General features: G+C 38.7%; 1 protein-coding gene across 1 annotated transcript in view; it reads left to right on the top strand.

The window, feature by feature from the left end:
• MROH9 (maestro heat like repeat family member 9) overlaps positions 1 to 21,274 on the top strand; it is a gene marked incomplete at both ends in the record, with an annotated part of 95,758 nt that overhangs the window by 49,637 nt on the left and 24,847 nt on the right. Inside the window, 4 exons of the mRNA XM_082654870.1 lie at positions 2,679 to 2,828; positions 16,774 to 16,928; positions 19,268 to 19,433; positions 20,605 to 20,747. Of these exons, the coding sequence (XP_082510996.1) occupies positions 2,679 to 2,828; positions 16,774 to 16,928; positions 19,268 to 19,433; positions 20,605 to 20,747 (614 nt within the window). The remainder of the gene's footprint in view (positions 1 to 2,678; positions 2,829 to 16,773; positions 16,929 to 19,267; positions 19,434 to 20,604; positions 20,748 to 21,274) is intronic.

Below are 21,274 nucleotides of genomic sequence, written 5' to 3' on the forward strand. Positions count from 1 at the left end.
TCTAGGTACACACATTGAGTCAACAGTTCAGCAAAGCCTGCTGGGGAGGCTCTTCAGGCTAGCTCATCTCTTGAGTTGGGAGGGTCTTATGGCTCCTCCTAAAGGTACATGCATAAAGCAGTGCCTTGCCCTCCCATGGCTGAGGTAGATAGAATTGTGGGAGGCTGACGAGATATGAAAACAATATACCTCAAATAATACAATCAAAAATACCACATAGATATCCTATATATGCATCTTCATGATGATGCATCTTTCCAAAATCAAGCATTATTCATAATCCACCTCCCCTCAAAAGTCACAAACCTGGCTGACTACAAAGTTGTCTATTTAAGTGAAGAAACCAGGCATCTGTAGAGGTTTACTAGAAAATCCTTTTACATCCTTCCATGCTTCACTCCAGAGCCCTGGAACTGAACTCCTGAGCCCCACAACTAGGCTAGTTAGCCTAAGACTAGCAGCTTCCTCAGGGTCTCTTCCAAGTGATTCATGGGTCTTACTATCTCCACTTCCAGTTTAGCATCCTCTCTTTTCTGAGTTTAATGTCCATCAGATTTAGAAATCCTTGGATTTGGGGGAGGGTGTCCTGGGTCCTGTGTTCATGACCTGTGTTTCGGTTCTCAATTGTGAGATCAAAGCAGGCCTAGTACTAGCACTGTGTGCAAGAGTGGTAGCTGGAAAATCCTGAGGTAGGTACTTTCAGAGGTAGATTGGGACAAATGGGTGAGAGAATCTAAGGTTGTAGTAAGGAAACCAAGAGGACCATATCCAAAGACAAAGTCCTAAGGATGCAAATAGGAGGAAAAGCATCAAGGTTTTTAGCCAAGAGAGCTAGATCACATTTTATAAAGGGAGCCCTATCATTTAATACTCTACTGTCATATCTATACCTTTGTTACTGAGTCCAAACTCATACTGTTCGCTGCACAATAGACCAATAAATCAAAAGACAAGGTGTTAGGGCAAGAAATAGTGACTTTATTTGAAAAGCCAGCAGACCAAGAAGATGGTGGACTAGTGTCCCAAAGAACCATCTTACCCGAGTTAGAATTCAGGCTTCTTTTACATTAAAAGGGGAGGGGAGGTGTGACTGGTTGCTACAAACTAACTGGTGCTGAAATCCTTTGTTCTTGCAGCTGTCCAGATAGGTCTGGTAACAATGTTCCCGTAAACCTCCAACAAGACAACTATAATTTTCTATTCTGCACTTTTTATCTCTATATGAATGGAAACGTGTTATACATTTAAAGGTCAAGCCTGGGAGGCAGAATATTGAGAAAGGGTTAGTATGTATATTCCAGGCTATAGGCCACATTCTCTTACTGTTTGAGACAAAGGTGCAAAGCTAGCATGACTAAGCACAGGCAATGGAGCACAAAGGCTAGAGCTGAAGGAATAGATCCAATATGGAGTCAGGTTTGTTCTTCTTTGTTCAACCTTGACATACCAGAAACCTCTAACACTATCTCTACGTTTCACTAGGAATTGCTCCTTCTACAACATTTTAATAGACACCAAACTAAAATATTTTGTTGAATAAAAAAATATGCAAAAGAGAATATTCCCTCTTCCAATGATTTTTTAAAATTCAACATCTTATATAATTAAATCTGGCTTTCTCAAAGTAGAGCAAACTATTTATAATATTCAGTTCACCTCACCAAGCCTTAGTGATCCTCCTTTATCCATCTTTCATAGCTTTCCAAAAATACTATCCCTCACCCCTCTGTCCAGTAGGAGGGAGCCTGGTGGTCATCAATTTTCACTCAGACCTCAGTCCTTCCCTATTGACCAGAAAGAGCTATGCTCAATTCCTTTAATCGGGATGGAGAAAAGCTTTTATTAACAATATTGAGTACTTTCTGTATTTTAGAGAATGGCACACACACACACACACACACACACACACATAAAGGAAAATTTTGAATATATATTTTTTGAATATATATATATATATATACACACACACACATATACAAAAGGAGGAAATGTGGTTCATTCATCTTTCTTAATTGAGAGATCCATAATATTGTGATTTTTTTCACATTTTATGGCCCATGGATATTCCTCTAACTTCAAAAAGAGATTGTTTGAATTGTAGTTGTTCTACCTCAATCGTGGACATATGGGCCTTTTTTTCTCTTCCCACTTCTTGATACTTCTCTGAGAAAAAGTCCACACCTCTGAATGACCCTGCCTTTCTTACCCCATCCTTTCCTTCATCTTCTACAAATCATGCTTGTTTCTGATCTGAGCAAATTCATTTCCAAAGCTGAAGTTCACAATAATTTCTAGTATTTGAATAGCTGAAATGGGATAAAATCAATATTTTATGGTTCTTCTGAATTGCAATGCCATGATTTTCCACTTCTCCCTGGCTTGCCCCCAGAGCTGACTTATTCAGATAAAAATGTTTTAATTGCTTTAAAAATCAGATGAAAAAAATATATAATTCAACTTGAATTACAGTCATCTTAATAGCAACACAATTGTAAAATATAATTTTTAATATTTTTTAATGGAGGAAAAGGCCCACAGCAGCAAAGGTGCCTAGGGCCCACAAAAATCATATGGCCCTGCCTGGCCCTGAAGCTTCCCTCAGGATGTCTAGGTTCAGCTGTCTTGCTTCTCTTGATATAAGTAAGGCCTGAGATCATGACTCTCCTTTTTGGTTTCAGAGTGTAGGACAAACCTTATTGCCACGCTTGCTAACTGACTTTGTGTGGAGTCTCCTGATGAAACTCTCTGCACCTGATCAAACAACTGCATCCGAGGCAGCAACCATACTGAAACTGACTCTGGAATATTATGCCCATAAGGTCACCATGGTAAGATACTTGACAATGAGCAGGGGAGTGCAGAATGTATTCTCTAATGGGCTCTTACTGTCTTTGTTATATGCCTACTTCTTTTCATATATATTTCTTGCCATTGTTCATTATGTCACTTCAATAAAATGAGGCTTTTGTGTGAAATATTTCAAGCATACAGAAAAGTTTCAAAATAATGTAATGAACATTCACTCACCAATCACACCAAATTGTACATTTTGCTATACTTGCTTCAAATTTTAAAGAAATGCTTTAACAACAATAAAATAGTACAACTGTAATTGAAATCCCCTGTGTAACTGTAATTGAAATCCCCTGTGTAACCATTAAGGAAAGTTTTAAGAACCCTCAGCTAGCTGTAGGGCTGGCCACATAATTTGTGGGGCCCAGTGCAAACTGAAATGTGGGGCTTCTTATTCAAAACATAGAAAAAAACTACTATTAGATGTAGAAAAATATTAGATGTAGAAACATATCTCTCTCTCTCTCAATTTGTCATGGTGTTGTTATTTTCTAAGTTAAAAAAAACTAAAATTTTATAATATTAGCATGCATTTTGCCATCCATCTTTCTATTGTGCAATGCCAATCATAGCTGCAAATATAAGAGCACACAACTTAACAAAATACTACAATTCATATTTCATGCATGCATATGTATTTTACTATTACCAGAAGAGTGGTAAACACTACACAAAACTACCTTAATTGTCTTTATTTCACTCCTTGTCATTCACACATTCTATTAACACTATCTTCATTTTGTTCGTGAGTAAGGAAAGATTGAAAGGAAAAGAATTTATGGATTGCCACATCTTTCTCTTTCCTTCTATGTCATCATTTTCAGCCTAAGTGGTTGAGGCATCAATAGATGTTTATCTTATACCTGCTTTGATTTCCCACTTAACCCCTGCACATCATGGGTCTACTGGAATTCTGTGTTCTTAGGGAATTGTGAATGCTGCCTCTGAATAAGGCTGCAGGAACTGTAGCTGACTCTCATACTGCCACACACACACACACACACACACACACACACACACACACAGGCTCCATTGTCCCATGGGACTTCACTTACAAAACACAAACTCAAGGAAGAACTTATTAAAAATTTCAATATGACGACAGCAGAGGTTTAAACAAAGTGAAGGACCTTCTGAATGTGGGACCTTGTGCAAAAGCATAGGTCACATGCCCATGAAACCAGCCCTGATGGAGACATAAGGGCTGAACTCCCAGTTCCCTCTCCTGACATAGCAGTGTTATGTGATTGTAGATAAACTGAGTGCTTGCACTCAAACTCAGAGAGCAGGAAAGGGGAAATAATGCTTCTTACAAACTCTCATGCTTCTACAGACAGGAGCATTCCAAAAGGCATGCAGACCAAGGGGAAAGCTGGAGGGCAGCAGTTATTTCTTTAACAAAATAAAAGTTCTCCTCTCATGCAGTGAGAAAAGGAGGCTAGGTAAAACCATATCAGGTCCTAGAGAAGACAAGAAGCCAACTGGAAAACTAGATGTGGAAACCTAGCCTGTGCTACAATGAAATCATTAAACATGGAGAAATAAACTGAACAAAAATGGGGTTCAGCAACTTATTTCCCCACCCCAGCTCCCACAAACAATTGAACTACTGAATACACTGGATTCTTGGCTTAAACAGGGTTGGATTCTAAAGTCAGTTATAATGAAAAATTGCATTAAAATTATCCTGAAAATCTCCTAAATTGCAAGTATAGTTTGTGGGCTTACTATTTCTAAATAAATCTAACACAGCACGTCTTTCCTTGAGGACTGAAGGAAATCATCATTTCTACAATTGAGCATACAGTAACATAGCTGGCTTGTTTTAGGGGCATGCTGCATTTAAAGTAGGAGGAAGAGGATGAGAAGAAAAAGCTCTAAACCCAATAGTTAAGAGAACTCTGGAGAAGATCACTGGTTTATGTCTCCCATTTCATGTTTACCTTGGAGCATATGTGGTGGGATGAATGTTTTACAATAAACACTTCATTTTGTTTGTTTAGAGTAGAGGGTTGGACACAGATAATTCAATTGTATACGAGGCAATTGCAATGGAATGTAAATTTACATCAAACAACTTTTCAGCTTATGGTCTCTGAGAAGTACTTTCAAAATAAGAAGTGAGGTGATCTGGGTAGGTTAAATTTGATGTTGAATATACAACCATTGGTTTGAGAAAAATTCCAGGTCTAGCTAAAACTCTCCTTATTCAAACATGAAGAGGGATTGAAGACAAGATGGTGGAGTAGAAAGACCCGAGTTCACCTCCTCTCACAAGTACACCAAAATCACAACTGCTGAACAACAACTGACAAAAAAGACGGGAGCCTACCAAAAAAGATATTGCAAGGCAGGAATAAAGAGGTAGACATAGAAAATGGACTTGAGGACATGGGGTGGGAGGGCGAAGCTGGGGCAAAGTGAGAGTAGCATCGACATATATACACTACCGAACGTAAAACAGTTGGCTGGTGGGAAGCAGCCACATAGCACAGGGAAATCGGCTCAGTGCTTTGTGATGACCTAGAGGGATGGGATAGGGAGGGTGGGAGGGAGGCTCCAGAGGGAGGGGATATGGGGACATGTGTATGCATATGGCTGATTCGCTTTGTTGTGCAACAGAAACTAACACAGTATTGTGAAGCAATTATACTCCAATAAAGATCTATTTTAAAAAAGATATTCTACATCCAAAGACACAAAGAAGAAACCACAATGAGATGGTACAAGGGGCACAATAGTGATATAACCAAATCCCATACCATCCAGGTGGGCGACCCACAAACTGGAGAATAATCATATCACATAAGTTCTCCCACAGGAGTGAGAGCTCTGAGCTCCATGGCAGTCTCCTCAGAATCAGGAGGTGGAGCTCCCTGAGTATTTGGCTTTGAAGGCCAATGGAGCTTGACTGCAGGAGCTCCATAGGACTGGGGGAAACAGAGACTCCAGTCTTGGCACACACAAGTTCTTGTGCATACTGGGACCCAGGGCAAAACAGTGATTTCATAGAAGCCTGGGCCAGACTTACCTGCTGGTCTTGGAGGGTCTCCTGGGAAGGCAGGGAGCAGCTGTGCCTCTCTCTGGGGTCATAAAAGCTGGTGGTGGACATATCAGGGAGTGTTCATCTATGTGAACTCTGGCTGGAGGAAGATATCTTGCTTGGGTCCTTGGCACTGAGATCTGGCCTCACTCAACAGCCTGTGGGCTCCAGTGTTGGGATTCCTCAGGCCAAACAACCAACAAGGTGGGAACACAGCCACACCCATCAGCAAACATGCTGTCTAAAGACTTCCTGAGCCCATAGCCACGAATAGACACACCCCTTGACATGGCCCTGCCCACAAGAGGACCAAGACCCAGGTCCACCAACCAGAAGGCAGGCACTGGATCCTCTCACCAGGAAGCCTGCACAAGCCTCTAAACCAGCCTCACCCACCAAGGGGCAGGCACCAGAAGCAAGAAAATTATGATCCCACAGGCTGCAGAACTGAGTGTGCAAACACAGGTCAGAACCTACCCTGGGACCCGCTAGTCCCTGGCCATTTGGTGATAAGAGGAAAGTGTATTGCTGTGACACAAAGGACATCCCCTACTGAGGGCCACTTCTTCAAGGTTGAGAAACATAACTAAGCTACTACAGAAATTAAATACAAATAGAAATTAAAAAAAAAGAGATGGCAAAGGAATATATTCCAGACAAAATGAACAAGATAAAACCCCAGAAGAACAACTAAGTGAAATGGAGATAGGCAATCTACCCAAGAAAGAGTTCAGAGTAATGAACTTAAAGATGATCCAAGAACTCGGGAAAAGAATGGATGCACAGAGCAAGAAATTACAAGAACTTTTCATCAGAGAGTTAGAAAATAAGAATACAATAACTGAAATGAAAAATACACTAGAAGGAATTAATAGCAGAATAAATGAGGCAGAAGAATGAATCAGTGAGCTGGAAGAGAGAGTGGTGGAAATCACCGCTTCAGAGCAGAATAAAGAAAATAGAATGAAAGTAAATGGAGACAGTTTAAGAGACCTCTGGGACAAGGTCATAGGCACCAACATTCACATTATAGAGGTCCCAGAAATAAAGGGGGAGAGAAATGGCCTGAGAAAATATTTGAAGAGATAATAGCTGAAAACTTCCCTTACATGGGAAAGGAAACAATCACCCAAGTTCAGGAAGCACAGAGAATCCCATAAAGGATTAACTCAAGGAAGAACACACCTAAACACATAGTAATCAAATGGACAAAAATTAAAGACAGAGAAAACATTAAAAGCAACAAGGGAAAAGCAAAAAAATAACATACAAGGGAATCAGCTGATTTGTCAGCAGAAACTCTGCAGGCCAGAAGTGGGTGGCATGATATATTTAAAGTGATGAAAGGGAAAAACCTACAACCAAGAATACCCTACCCAGCAAGGCTCTCGTTCAGATTCAATAGAGAAATCAAAAGCTTTACAGACAAGCAAAAGCTAAAAGAACTCAGCACCACCAAACGAGCTTTACAATAAATGCTAAAGGAACTGCTCTAAGTGGAAAAGAAAAGGCCACAACTAGAAACAAGAAAATTATGAGAGTGGTAGCTCACCTGTAAAGGCAAACTTACAGTAAATGTAGGAAATTATCCACACACAAATATGATCTCAAAATCAGTAATCATGAGAGGAGGAGAGTACAAATGCAAGATATTTTAAATGCATTTGAAATTAAGATATCAGCAACGTAAAACAATCATGTGTGTGTATATATATAGAGAGAGAGACTACTATACCAAAACCTCATGGTAACTGCAAAACAAAAATCTATAATGGATATAAACACAAAAAAGAAAAAGGAATCCAAACACAACACTAAGGATAGTCATCAAATCACAAGAGAAGAGAACAAAAGAGGAAAGGGAAAGAAAAAAGACCTACAGAAAACAAATTCAAAACAATTCACAAAATGGCAATAAGAACATCCATATCAATAATTACCTTAAATGTAGATGGGTTAAATGCTCCAACCAAATGACGCAGATTGGCTGAATGGATACAAAAATAAGACTCATATATACGTTGCCTACAAGATACCCACTTCAGATCTAGGAACACATAAAGACTGAAAGTGAGGGGATGGAAAAAGATATTCCATGCAAATGGAAATCAAAAGAGAGTGGGAGTAGCAATACTCATATCAGACAAAATAGACTTTAATATAAAGACTGTTACCGGAGACAAGGAAGGACACTACATAATGATCAAGGGATCAACCCAAGAAGAAGAAACAACAATTGTAAATTTTTATGCCCCCAACATAGGAGCACCTTAATGTACAAGGCAAACATTATCAGACAAAAAAGGAGAAATTAACAGTAACACCATAATAGTGTTAAATGACTGATTAGACCAGATGGACTTAATTGACATTTAAAGAGCATTCCATCTGAAAGAAGTAGAATACACATTCTTTTCAAGTTTACATGGGATATTCTCCAGGATAGATCACATGCTAGCCACAAAGCAAGCCTGAGTAAATTTAAGAAAACTGAAATCATATCAAGCATTTATTCCACCCACAATTCTATGAGATTAGAAATCAACTATAAGAAAACACTGTAAAAAACACAAACACATGGATGCTAAACAATATGCTACTAAACAACAAATAGATCACTGAAGAAATCAAAGAGGAAATCAAAAAATACCTAGAGACAGATAAAAATGAAAACAACGATCCAAAATCTATGGGATGCAGCAAAAGGAGTTCTAACAGGGAAGTCTGTAGCGATACAAGCTTACTTCAGAAAACAAGAAAAATCTCAAATGAACAACCTAACCTTACACCTAAAGCAACTAGAGAAAGAAAAACAAACCAAACCCAAAGTTAGTAGGTGGAAAGAAATCATAAAGTTCAGAGCAGAAATAAATGAAATAGAGACCAAGGAAGCAGTAGAAAAGATTAATGAAAATAAAAGCTCATTATCTGAAAACATTTTTAAAAGTGATAAACCTTTAGCCGCCTCACCAAGAAGAAAAACTAGAGGGTCCAAATCAATAAAATTAGAAATGAAAAAGGAGAAGGTATAACAGACACCACAGAAATACAAAGGACCATAAGACATTACTACAAGCAACTGTATGCCAATAAAATGGACAATCTAGAAGAAAGGGACAAACTCTTAGAAAGGTACAACCTGCAAAGACTGAACCAGTAAGAAATAGAAAATATGAACAGACAAATCACAAGTCATGAAATTGAAACCGTGAATAAAAATCTTCCAACAAACGGAAGTCCAGGACCAGATGGCTTCACAGGTGAATTCTATCATACATTTAGAGAAGAGTTAGCACCCATCCTTCTCAAACTCTTCCAAAAAACTGCGAAGGAAGGAACACTCCCAAACTCATTCTATTAGGCCGCCATCACCCTGATACCAAAACCAGACAAAAATACTACAAAAAAAGAAAATTACAGACCAATATCACTGATGAATATAGATGCAAAAATCCTCAACAAAATACTAGCAAACAGAATACAACAACACATTAAACGGGTCATACACCATGATAAAGTGGGATTTATCCCAGGGATGCAAGGATTCCTCGATATATGGAAATCAATCAATGTGATACATCATATTAACAAATTGAAGAATAAAAACCATATGATCATCTCAATAGATGCAGAAAAAGCTTCCGACAAACTTCAATACTCATTTATGATAAAAACTCTCCAGAAAGTGGGCACAGAGGGAACCTACCTGAACATAATAAAGGCCATATATGACAAATCCACAGCAAACATCATTCTCAATGGTGAAAAACTGAAAGCATTTCCTCTAAGATCAGTAACAAGACAAGGATGTCCACTCTCACCACTATTATTCAAGATAGTTTTGGAAGTCCTAGCCACGGCAGTCAGAGAAGAAAAAGAAATAAAAGGAATACAAATTGGAAAAGAAGAAGTAAAACTGTCACTGTTTGCAGATGACATGATACTATACATAGAGAATCCTAAAGATGCCACCAGAAAACTACTAGAGCTAATCAATGAATTTGGTAAAGTTGCAGGATACAAAATTAATGCACAGAAATCTCTTGCATTCCTATACACTAATGATGAAAAATCTGAAAGAGAAATTAAGGAAACACTCCCATTTACCACTGCAACAAAAAGAATAAAATACCTAGGAATAAACCTACCTAGGAAGAAAAAAGGACTTTATGTAGAAAACTATAAGACACTGATGAAAGAAATTAAAGATGATACCAACAGATGGAGAGATATACCATGTTCTTTGATTGGAAGAATCAATATTTTGAAAATGACTATACTACCCCAAGCAATCTACACATTCAGTGCAATCCCTATCATATTACCAATGGCATTTTTTTATGGAACCAGAACAAAAAATCTTAAAATTTGTATGGAGACACAAAAGACTCCAAATAGCCAAAGCAGTCTTGAGGGAAAAAAATGGAGCTGGAAGAATCAGACTCCCTGCCTTCAGACTATACTACAAAGCTACAGTAATCAAGACAATATGGTACTGGCACAAAAGCAGAAAGATAGATCAATGGAACAAGACAGAAAGCCCAGAGATAAACCCACGCACCTATGGTCAACTAATCTGTGACAAAATAGGGAAGGATATACAATGGAGAAAAGACAGTCTCTTCAATAAGTGGTGCTGGGAAAACTGGACAGCTATATGGAAAAGAATGAAATTAGAACACTCCCTAACACCATACACAAAAACAAACTCAAAATGGATTTGAGACCTAAATGTAAGACTGGACACTATAAAACTCTTAGAGGAAAACATAGGAAGAACACTCTGTGACATAAATCACAGCAAGATCCTTTTAGACCCACCTCCTAGAGAAATGGAAATAAAAACAAAAATAAACAAATGGGACCGAATGAAACTTCAAAGCTTTTGCACAGCAAAGGAAACCATAAACAAGACCAAAAGACAACCCTCAGAATGGGAGAAAATATTTGCAAATGAAGCAACTGACAAAGGATTAATCTCCAAAGTTTACAAGTAGCTCATGCAGCTCAATATCAAAAAAACAAGCAACCCAATCCAAAGATGGGAGGAAGACCTAAATAGACATTTCTCCGAAGAAGATATACAGACTGCCAACAAACACATGAAAGAATGCTCAACATCATTAATCATTAGAGAAATGCAAATCAAAACTACAATGAGATGTCATCTCACACCAGTTAGAATGCCCATCATCAAAAAATCTAGAAACAATAAATGCTGGAGAGGGTGTGGAGAAAAGGGAACACTCTTGCACTGTTGGTGGGAATGTAAATTGATACAGCCACTATGGAGAACAGTATGGGGGTTCCTTAAAAAACTAAAAATAGAATTACCATATGATCTTGCAATCCCACTACTGGGCTTATACCCAGAGAAAACCATAATTCAAAAAGACACATGTACCCCAATGTTCATTGCAGCACTATTTACAATAGCCAGGTCATGGAAGCAACCTAAATTCCCATCGACAGACAAATGGATAAAGAAGATGTGTTACATATATACAGTGGAATATTATTCAGCCATAAAAAGGAACGAATTGGGTCATTTGTTGAGACATGGATGGATCTAGATACTGTCATAGAGAGTGAAGTAAGTCAGAAAGAGAAAAACAAATATAGTATATTAACACATATATGTGGAACCTAGAAAAATGGTACAGATGAACCGGTTTGCAGGGCAGAAATTGAGACACAGATGTAGAGAACAAACTTATGGACACCAAGGGGGGAAAGCGGCGGGGGGTCAGGGTGGTGGTGTGATGAATTGGGCGATTGGGATTGACATGTATACACTGATGTGTATAAAACTGATGACTAATAAGAACCTGCTGTATAAATAAATTAATTAATTAAAATTCAAAAATTAAAACAGAACAACTCCCAACAAACAAAAGTCCCAGACCAGATGGCTTCACAGGCAAATTATACCAAACATATAGAGAAAACATCTATACTGCTGAAACTTCCAAAAACACTGCAGAGTAAGGAACACTTCAGAACTCATTCTATACTACAAAGCTACAGTAGTCAAAACAGTATGGTCCTGGCACAAAAACAGACATACAGATCAATGTAACAGGATAAAAAGCCCAGAAATAAACCCACCTATGGTCAATTAATCTATGACATAGGAGACAAGAATATACAATGGAGAAAAGACAATCTCTTTAACAAATGGTGCTGAGAAATCTGGACAGCTACATGTAAAAGAGTGAGATAGAACATTCTCTAACACCATATAAAAAAACAAACTCAAAATGGATTAAAGACCTAAACGTAAGGCCAGATACTATAAAACTCCTAGAGTAAATCATAGGCAGAACACTCTTTGACATAAATCTCAGCAATATCTTTTCAGATCAGTCTCCTAGAGTAATGGAAATAAAAACAAAAATAAACAAATGAGATCTAATTAAATGTAAAAGCTTTTGTACACCAAAGGAAACTATAAGTACAACAAAATACAGCCTACAGAATGGAGAAAATATTTGCAACCAAAAAGAGTTTCATTTCCAAAATATACAAACAGCTCATGCAGCTCAATATCAAAAAAAAACAAATAACTCAATCAAAAAATGGGCAGATCTAAATAGGCATTTCTCCAAAGAAGATATACAGGTGGCCAACAGGCAGATGAAAAGATACTTAATATCACTAATTATTAGAGAAATGCAAATGAAAACTACAATAAAGTATCACCTCACACCATTCAGTATGGCCATCATCAAAAAGTCTACAAAGAGGGACTTCCCTGGTTGTAAAGTGGCTAAGAATCCTCTTGCCAATGCAGGGGACACGGGTTCAAGCCCTGGTCCAGGAAGATCCCACATGCCATGGAGCAACTAAACCCATGCACCAAAACTACTGAGCCTGCACTCTAGAGCCCACAAGCCATGACTACTGAGCCTGTGAGCCACAACTTCTGAGCCCACATGCAGCAACTACTGAAGCCCACAAGAGGAGAGCCCATGCTCCGCAACAAGAGAAGCCACCACAATGAGAAGCCCACACACCGCAACAAAGAGTAGCCCTGGCTCACTGCAAGTAGAGAGAGCTCGTATGCAACAATGAAGACCCAATGCAGCCAAAAATAAATACATAAATAAATAAATTTATTTCAAAAAAAAGTCTACAAATAATAAATGCTGGAGAGGATATGGAGAAAAAGGAACCCTCCTACACTCTAAGTGGGAATTTAAATTGGTGCAGCCACTGTGGACAACAGTATGGAGGTTCTGTAAAAAACTAAAAATAGAGGTACCAGATGATCCAGAAATCCCACTTCTGGGCATATATCTAGATAAAACTGTAATTCAAAAAGTAACATGCACCCCAATATTCACTGCAGCACCATTTACAATAGCTAAGACATGGAAGCAACCTAAATTTCCATCTACAGATGAATGGATAAAGACGTGTGGTATATATATATCCAATGGAATATTACTCAGCCGTAAAAAAGAATGAAATGATGCCATTTGCAGCAACATGGATGGACCTAGAGATTATCACACTAAGTGAAATAAACCATACAAGTAAGAGAAATATCATGTGATATCGCTTATATGTGGAATCTAAAAAAAAACAGATACATATGAACTTACTTACAAAGTTGAAAGTGACTCATAGATATAGAAAGCGAAACATGGTTAGCAAAGGGGAAGTTGGGGGGAAGGATAAATTAGGAGGTTGGGACAAATATATTTATACTACTGTATGTAAAATAGATAATCAACAGGGATCTACTGTATAGCACAGGGAACTATACTCAATATTTTGTAATAACCTATAAGGAAAAAGAATGTGAAAAAGAATTACTGAATTACTGTGATGTATACCTGAAACTAACACAAACTATATTTCAATAATAATTTTTTGGATTAAAGACCTAAATGTAAGGCCAGACACTATCAAACTCTTAGAGGAAAACATAGGCAGAACACTCTATGACATAAATCAAAGCAAGATCCTTTTTGACCCACCTCCTAGAGAAATGGAAATAAAAACAAAAATAAACAAATGGGACCTAATGAAACTTCAAAGCTTTTGCACGGCAAAGGAAACCATAAACAAGACCAAAAGACAACCCTCAGAATGGGAGAAAATATTTGCAAATGAAGCAACTGACAAAGGATTAATCTCCAAGATTTACAAGCAGCTCATGCAGCTCCATAACAAAAAACAAACAACCCAATCCAAAAATGGGCAGAAGACCTAAATAGACAGTTCTCCAAAGAAGATATACAGACTGCCAACAAACACATGAAAGAATGCTAACATCATTAATCATTAGAGAAATGCAAATCAAAACTACAATGAGTTATCATCTCACACCAGTCAGAATGGCCATCATCAAAAAATCTAGAAACAATAAATGCTGGAGAGGGTGTGGAGAAAAGGGAACACTCTTGCTCTGTTGGTGGGAATGTAAATTGTTACAGCCACTGTGGAGAACAGTATGGAGGTGCCTTAAAAAACTACAAATAGAAATACCATATGACCCAGCAACCCCCCTACTGGGCATATACCCAGAGAGAACCATAATTCAAAAAGAGTCATGTACCAAAATGTTCATTGCAGCTCTATTTACAATAGCCAGGACATGGAAGCAACCTAAGTGTCCATCATCAGATGAATGGATAAAGAAGATGTGGCACATATATACAGTGGAATATTACTCAGCCATGAAAAGAAACGAAATTGAGATATTTGTAGTGAGGTGGATGGACCTAGAGTCTGTCATACAGAGTGAAGTAAGTCAGAAAGATAAAAACAAGTACCGTATGCTAACACATATATATGGAATCTAAGGGGGAAAAAAAAAAGGTCATGAAGAACCTAGGGGTAAGATAGGAATAAAGACACAGACCTACTAGAGAATGGACTTGAGGATATGAGGAGGGGGAAGGATAAGCTGAGACAAAGTGAGAGAGTGGCATGGACATATGTATACTACCAAACGTAAAATAGATAGCAAGTGGGAAGCAGCTGCATAGCACAGGGAGATCAGCTCAATGGTTTGTGACCACCTAGAGGGGTGGGATAGGGAGGGTGGGAGGGAGGGAGACGCAAGAGGAAAGAGATATGGGAACATATGTGTATGTATAACTGATTCACTTTGTTATAAAGCAGAAACTAACACACCATTGTAAAGCAATTATACTCCTATAAAGACGTTAAAAATAATAATAATTTTTTAAAAAAAGAATACAGCCAGAAAACAAGGAAAAAATAAAACTAACTTGGAGCCTATAAAGAAAATTTGAAAGATTATGATTCAGTTTTTACCATCTAGTCCATTCCCTCAACACATAGTTCACTCCTTCAAAATATAGATTCATATCTCCTTTAATTGTCAAAATGTTTTCAGAAGTATATTGTTCTCTTGTTATTCTGTTCCATTATTTTGACTTTCTTTTTAAAGGACTCAAATTATATTGTATATATGCTTTTTGAATTGAGCTTATATGTTTTATACAATAAAGTCTACCCATCCAAAATAAACTTTTTTAAAAAAAAACATGGGTATTCTCCCACTATCCATAAATGCATGTAGATTGGGAGGCAGCCAAGATGGCAGAATAGGAGAGCCCTGAGCTCACCTACTCCAACAGGTACACCAAAATTACAACTATTTACAGAGCAACTATTGATGAGAAAGACCAGAAAACTAGCAGAAAAAATCTACAACTAAAGCTGTAAAGAAGGAAGCACAATGAGATGAGTAGGAAGGGCAGAGACACTGTACAGTCAATATCCACACCCCCAAGGAGGCGACCCACAAACAGGAGGATAATCACAATTTCAGAGGTTCTGCCCAAGGAGCGAGGGGTCAAAACCCCACATTGGGCTACCCAACCTGGGGGTCCTGCACCAGAAAGATGGGTCCCCAGAACATCTGGCTTTGAAGGTCTGTGGGGCTTGCTTTCAGGAGAGCCAGAGGGCTGTTAGAAACAAAGACTTCACTCTTAAAGGGGACATAGTAAACCTCACATGCTCCACAAGACCCAGGGCAGAAGCAGTAATTTGAAAGGAGCCTGGGTCAGACCCACTTACTGATCTTGGAGAGCCTCGTAGAGAGGCAGGAGGCAACTTGGACTCACCTGGAGACATAGACTCTGGTGAGTAATGGGGACAAAATGTACAGTGTGGGAAACTTATAAAATCAAGAATAATATAGTATCTTTGCACAATGACAGATGGTAACTACACTTAACATGGTGAACATTTTGTAACGTAGAGAAATACAGAATCACTATGTTGTGCACCAGGAATTAACATAGTGTTATAGGTTAATTATACTTCAAAAATAAATAAACAAACTCATTGAAAAGGAGATCAGATTTGGGGTTACCAGAGGCTGGTGGGAGGGGTAATTTCCAGTTAGAAGATAAATAAGTACTAGGGATGTAATGCACAGCATGATAAATGTAATTAACACTGCTTTATGTTATATATGAAAGTTACTGAGAGAGTAAATCCTAAGAGTTCTCTTCATAAGGAAATATTTTCTCTTTTCCTTTTATTTTGTATCTATATGAGGTGATAGATGTTTACTAAACTTATTGTGGTAATAATTTCACGATGTAAGTCAAATCGTTATGCTATGCACTTTAAACTTATACAGTGCTTTATGACAACTATATCTCAATAAAATCTGAAGAAAAAAATAAATGCATATGTTTCTCATCCAAATAAACATTTTCATTGTGTAGTAATACACATAAATATGCTTTCCTCTAGTGCTTATTTGTATGTTAATTGCTGCCTTGGTCATTCTGAGAAAGACTGAATTCTTTTGTCTAAGAAACGCCTCAGTTAGAGGTGGCTGTGCAACTAGAGACTCTTGTTGACCTGTGAAATTGCTTTTCCAGGTGTCTAAAATTGTGGATGTTATTTATAAACAATTGTGTGGAAATGCTTCTCCCATTTTGAAGCAAGTTATGTTGAGGGTCATTACCTTGTTGACACGTACTTCACCAAAGAAGGTCATCTTTCAACTTATGGACTACCCAGTCCCAGCAGACAAGTAAGGCCCCTCTCACCCCTTCCACAGAGTTTGTTCAGTCTCCAGAGTCAGACAGACCTGAACAAATCAGATCTGGTTTCTTTTTTTCTGAAAGAGAATATCTATTTTTGTACCACATAGGATGATTGTAAGGCTTAAATAAGATCATCTATAGTATTCATATCTTCGTAAAATATGTGGCACACAGTAGACCATCAAGAAATCATAACTGTTGCTATTATTTATCTGAGGATTTAAATTGTGTTCTGCTGCATATCCCACATTGAAAAACCTCTTCTCAAACTTATAATGGTTTTTTCCCCACATGTGATAAAATTCATAGTGTTTTTTTCTCATTTATGAAGGACAGACATATTTCCAACCACCAATTAAATCATAAAACATTTCAAATTCCCAGGTATAATTGGGGATTTTACCTGTCCCTGTCCCTTAACTGTTTATCTGAAATTCATGATCCAGGGTCATGAGAAATATTTAAGAAGGAAGTATGCTAAGGTGAGCCTACGTGACACTATGAATCTAACAGCCACGTTAGAGGAGCTTATTAAATCACACCACTGCATTTCTATAGTTTGTACCTTGGAAGGGAAGGTATTACTTCTCTACTATTAACAGTATAAAAGGCAGGAAATTACATTATGGAAAGGATTCAGGCTTTGGAAACATATGAAAATGAATTGCATCCCAGCCTTCACGCTTATATCCTGTGTGACATCATGTAATTTCATAAACTCCTTGATCCTCAATTTCCTCATCTGTGAAATGAGGAAAGTTCTTTTCATCTATAAAGCTGTTATATGGATTAAATTAGTTAATGTCTGTAAGAGGGCAATGAAATCAACAAAATGCTAAACCAATTATATGACCGACTTTCTATTTCCAACTTAAAGATTGTATTTTTTAGGAAGCTTAAACTCACAAAGTATTTTACTATTTAGAAAATTCTTGGAAACTAAAAATATTCATAAGACTCAGTGTTTTCTCATTCAGGAACTAAGTACCCACTGTGTGTAAAGTTACCAGCCTTCAAGCATTTTGTTGAGGAGAGTGAATATACCCATATGGATATAAGATAAAAGCTTCCAATGAATCCATTACAAACAGTGTGTACTGAGGAGGTACAGAAAGCAAACATAATTAGAATTAGGTGAAAATTAAAATAGTCACTAGCAGGTCTTGTGCAATAGTAGGTGAGGATTGAGGTAGAAAAACTGAGATTTGTAGGTAAGCTTAAACAGAGAAACAGAAAGAAGGTGTGATCAAGAGGTAAGAGAATGAGACAGGGCTTGAGAGATTTGATGTCCATGTGGTTCTAAGCATGGTACTACGAATAAGCCCTGCAGATAAAAGCAACTGAGTACTGGGGTTCTAGAGAGATAGGTGTGTCCATGTTCTGAGGGACCAGGCCCCCATATTAGGAACCTAAATGCAAAGAGAAAGAACAACAGAGTTCAGAACCCAGCATGGCTTGACATACAGCAGTTTTTAAGATGAGCAATAGTAAGAATAATCTTGAAGTGTGACAGGTATGTAGGGAAAGGAGCTCAGGAATTAGAGATTGAGAAGTCAGGGTTCTAGTTACATCTGTGTCACTGACTATATGTGTGACATTTGGGGAAATGGCTCAGTGTTTTGTTTTGTTTTTTTTGCGGTACGCGGGCCTCTCTCACTATTGTGGCCTCTACCGCTGCAGAGCACAGGCTCTGGACATGCAGGCTCAGTGGCCATGGGTCACGGGCCCAGCCGCTCCGTGGCATGTGGGATCTTCCCGGACCAGGGCACGAACCCGTGTCTCCTGCACCGGCAGGCGGACTCTCAACCACTACGCCACCAGGGAAGCCCTAGTTTTTAAATTTAATTTTCTAATTTTTAAGTTATGTAGTTTTTCTTTAATTTAGTTAGCTTTTTACCTAGTTTTTTTAATTGATATATTTATTTATATATTAATTTGTATTTCCGTACCAGTTTTTAAATACTCTATTATCCCTAGACAAACAAGGTCACAAGGTGGGAGGGAAGAGTATGGAGTACAGAAAGCTGATCAGTTCCTGATATTGAGCTGGACAGGTATTTAAATAGCAGTAGGAAATGAACTTGCAGACTTACAGTCTGTATTTTCCACAAGACCATACTGAAATTCTTCCCCTGTTTTCAAGGACAAGAAACTTAATGGGATCATTTAGAAATGGGAATATCAGTTAGTTTTGGACTTGTCTGCAGTTTCTTCGCACTATAAAGATGTAAAACCAAGACTCTTTTCCTGATTTGTGTCACAGTGTTGAGTAGGAAATGAAAAACGTATGATTTTCATTATCGGGGATGGGGGGCTGTGTTTGCAGCACTCTGATGCTGATGTGGCAGGCGGCTGGTTCTGAGTCAAGTGTGGCTCCACTTGTGCTGAAGACAATCTTGTTGATACTGAAAGGAAAGCCTGGGACAATGGAAGAAAGAAAAACGGAAAGAAGACATTTCTCTCTTGACACTACTAACATGATGCCCGTGGCGGTAAATAATACAATGAGTGTTTCTTTTTCCTGGTGTTGTTTTCTTAGTCGTGAAAATCCCTATCTGCTCGCAGTCTGAGTCATACTTCCTTGACACAATCTGGCTCTCATTCATTCATTCATTCATTCACTCAACACATATTTATTGAATGCCTACTACATGTCACACCTCGATCATGAAGCTTACATTCTTGTAAGAGACACAGACAATGAACCAAAAAAATGTGTTATGTGTCAGATGATACAAAGCTTAGAAGAGATATAAAGTGGGGTGGGGAAAAGAAAGTGGCAGGGAAGGTTTAGGTAAATTGGTCAGGGCAGGTCTCTCTGCTGCAGTGACATCGAATCAGAGACCTGAATGAGGTGAGGGAGTGATCCTTGCAGATATCTGGGCATGAGAGTTCTAGACAGAGAGAAGGGCAAAAGCCACGTGGTGACGGGAGCTTACCTGGTATATCAGTGAAGCAAGGAGGCCAAAACATCTGGAGAGTACTGAGCAAGGGTGAAGGTGTAGGAGATGGTATCAGAGAGGTAGCCACCAGCCAGATCACACAGACTCTTGATAGGCATGTGAAGGCCAAACCTCATTTGTGTCCATCATTATATATCTCCCAAGCACCCAAATCGCCACTCCTGGGAGTAAATTCAAGCCTTGCAGACATATAAGAGGGGAAAAACTGGATAATCCTCCACAAATGTGAGGTGGTGAGATGTGTTTCTCTCATAGAGTGGGTATTGTAGTGGTCAGTAGACCAAAAAATTTGTTAGTTGACCTGGCATGCCCCTCCTTAAATATTTCACTGCCCTGGATTGTTGAAGCACTGGGAGGACCTGGGTTACTGGCAAGACTATTCTTCATGAGCACATAGGCATGGAGCCTTGGGAGGTATGCCTTCCTTGAGAATCAGCTTGCTTCCTGCTGGTTTGGCAATCAGGCACTGTTGATAGTGATTTGGGAGCCCATGGTCAGAGAATGCTTGGTGCAGTTCCTGCTTCAAAATGGACTGAGTAACTGTTATTGAATGAATGAATACACATGCATGCTTCAGGCTTCCTTCAAGGAATTTGGGGGAGGAGTTGCAGAGTCCCTGCCTTTCCACCCACCTCACCACTGCTGACTGGGTTTAAAGGGAGATGGTTACATTCTTGACTCCTTTTTCCTTCCCTTATAGGCATCCCAGGCCCTGTGCACATTGCTGCCTATTGGTTCTTACAAGAAAGCGGTGGCCCAGTTTTTCCCCCAGCTCTTGATGGCCCTCATGCTTCAACTCTATTACACTAGCAACCTGAGACTGATGACAGAGGACAGGACTTTGTGAGATACTAGTGGTATAAGAAATGAGCTTCCAGCTGTCAAATATTTCTACTCCCTTGGGTTCATGTGCAACTATATAATCCCTTGTGCAGTATATTCATTTATTACAGTTTTCTCTCCTCTGCAGGGTAGGATGCCTTTGGAAAAGTAACTATCCTAAGTACCTAGAAGTAAGCTGGGACCTTCCCTGAATGTGTATGCAGTATATAAAAAACCACTCCCACAGAACACGGTTTATTCCTGCCACAAAGGGAAGCCACCACGCAGAGAGAGAGTAGGGAGGAAAAACAGGTCCAAAACCAGACATGTACTAGCTCTGCCATTTACTCTGATAGTGATCTCTCAGAGTAAATTACGTGTAAGGTAAAAATAATGTGCACACAAACAGTAGTGGAAGATGGCGGAAGAGTAAGACGCGGAGATCACCTTCCTCCCCACAGATACACCAGAAATACATCTACACGTGGAACAACTCCTACAGAACACCTACTGAACGCTGGCAGAAGACCTCAGACCTCCCAAAAGAC

This window comes from Grampus griseus (assembly GCF_964374135.1).
Source record: "Grampus griseus genome assembly, chromosome: 1".
Lineage (NCBI taxonomy): Eukaryota > Metazoa > Chordata > Mammalia > Artiodactyla > Delphinidae > Grampus > Grampus griseus.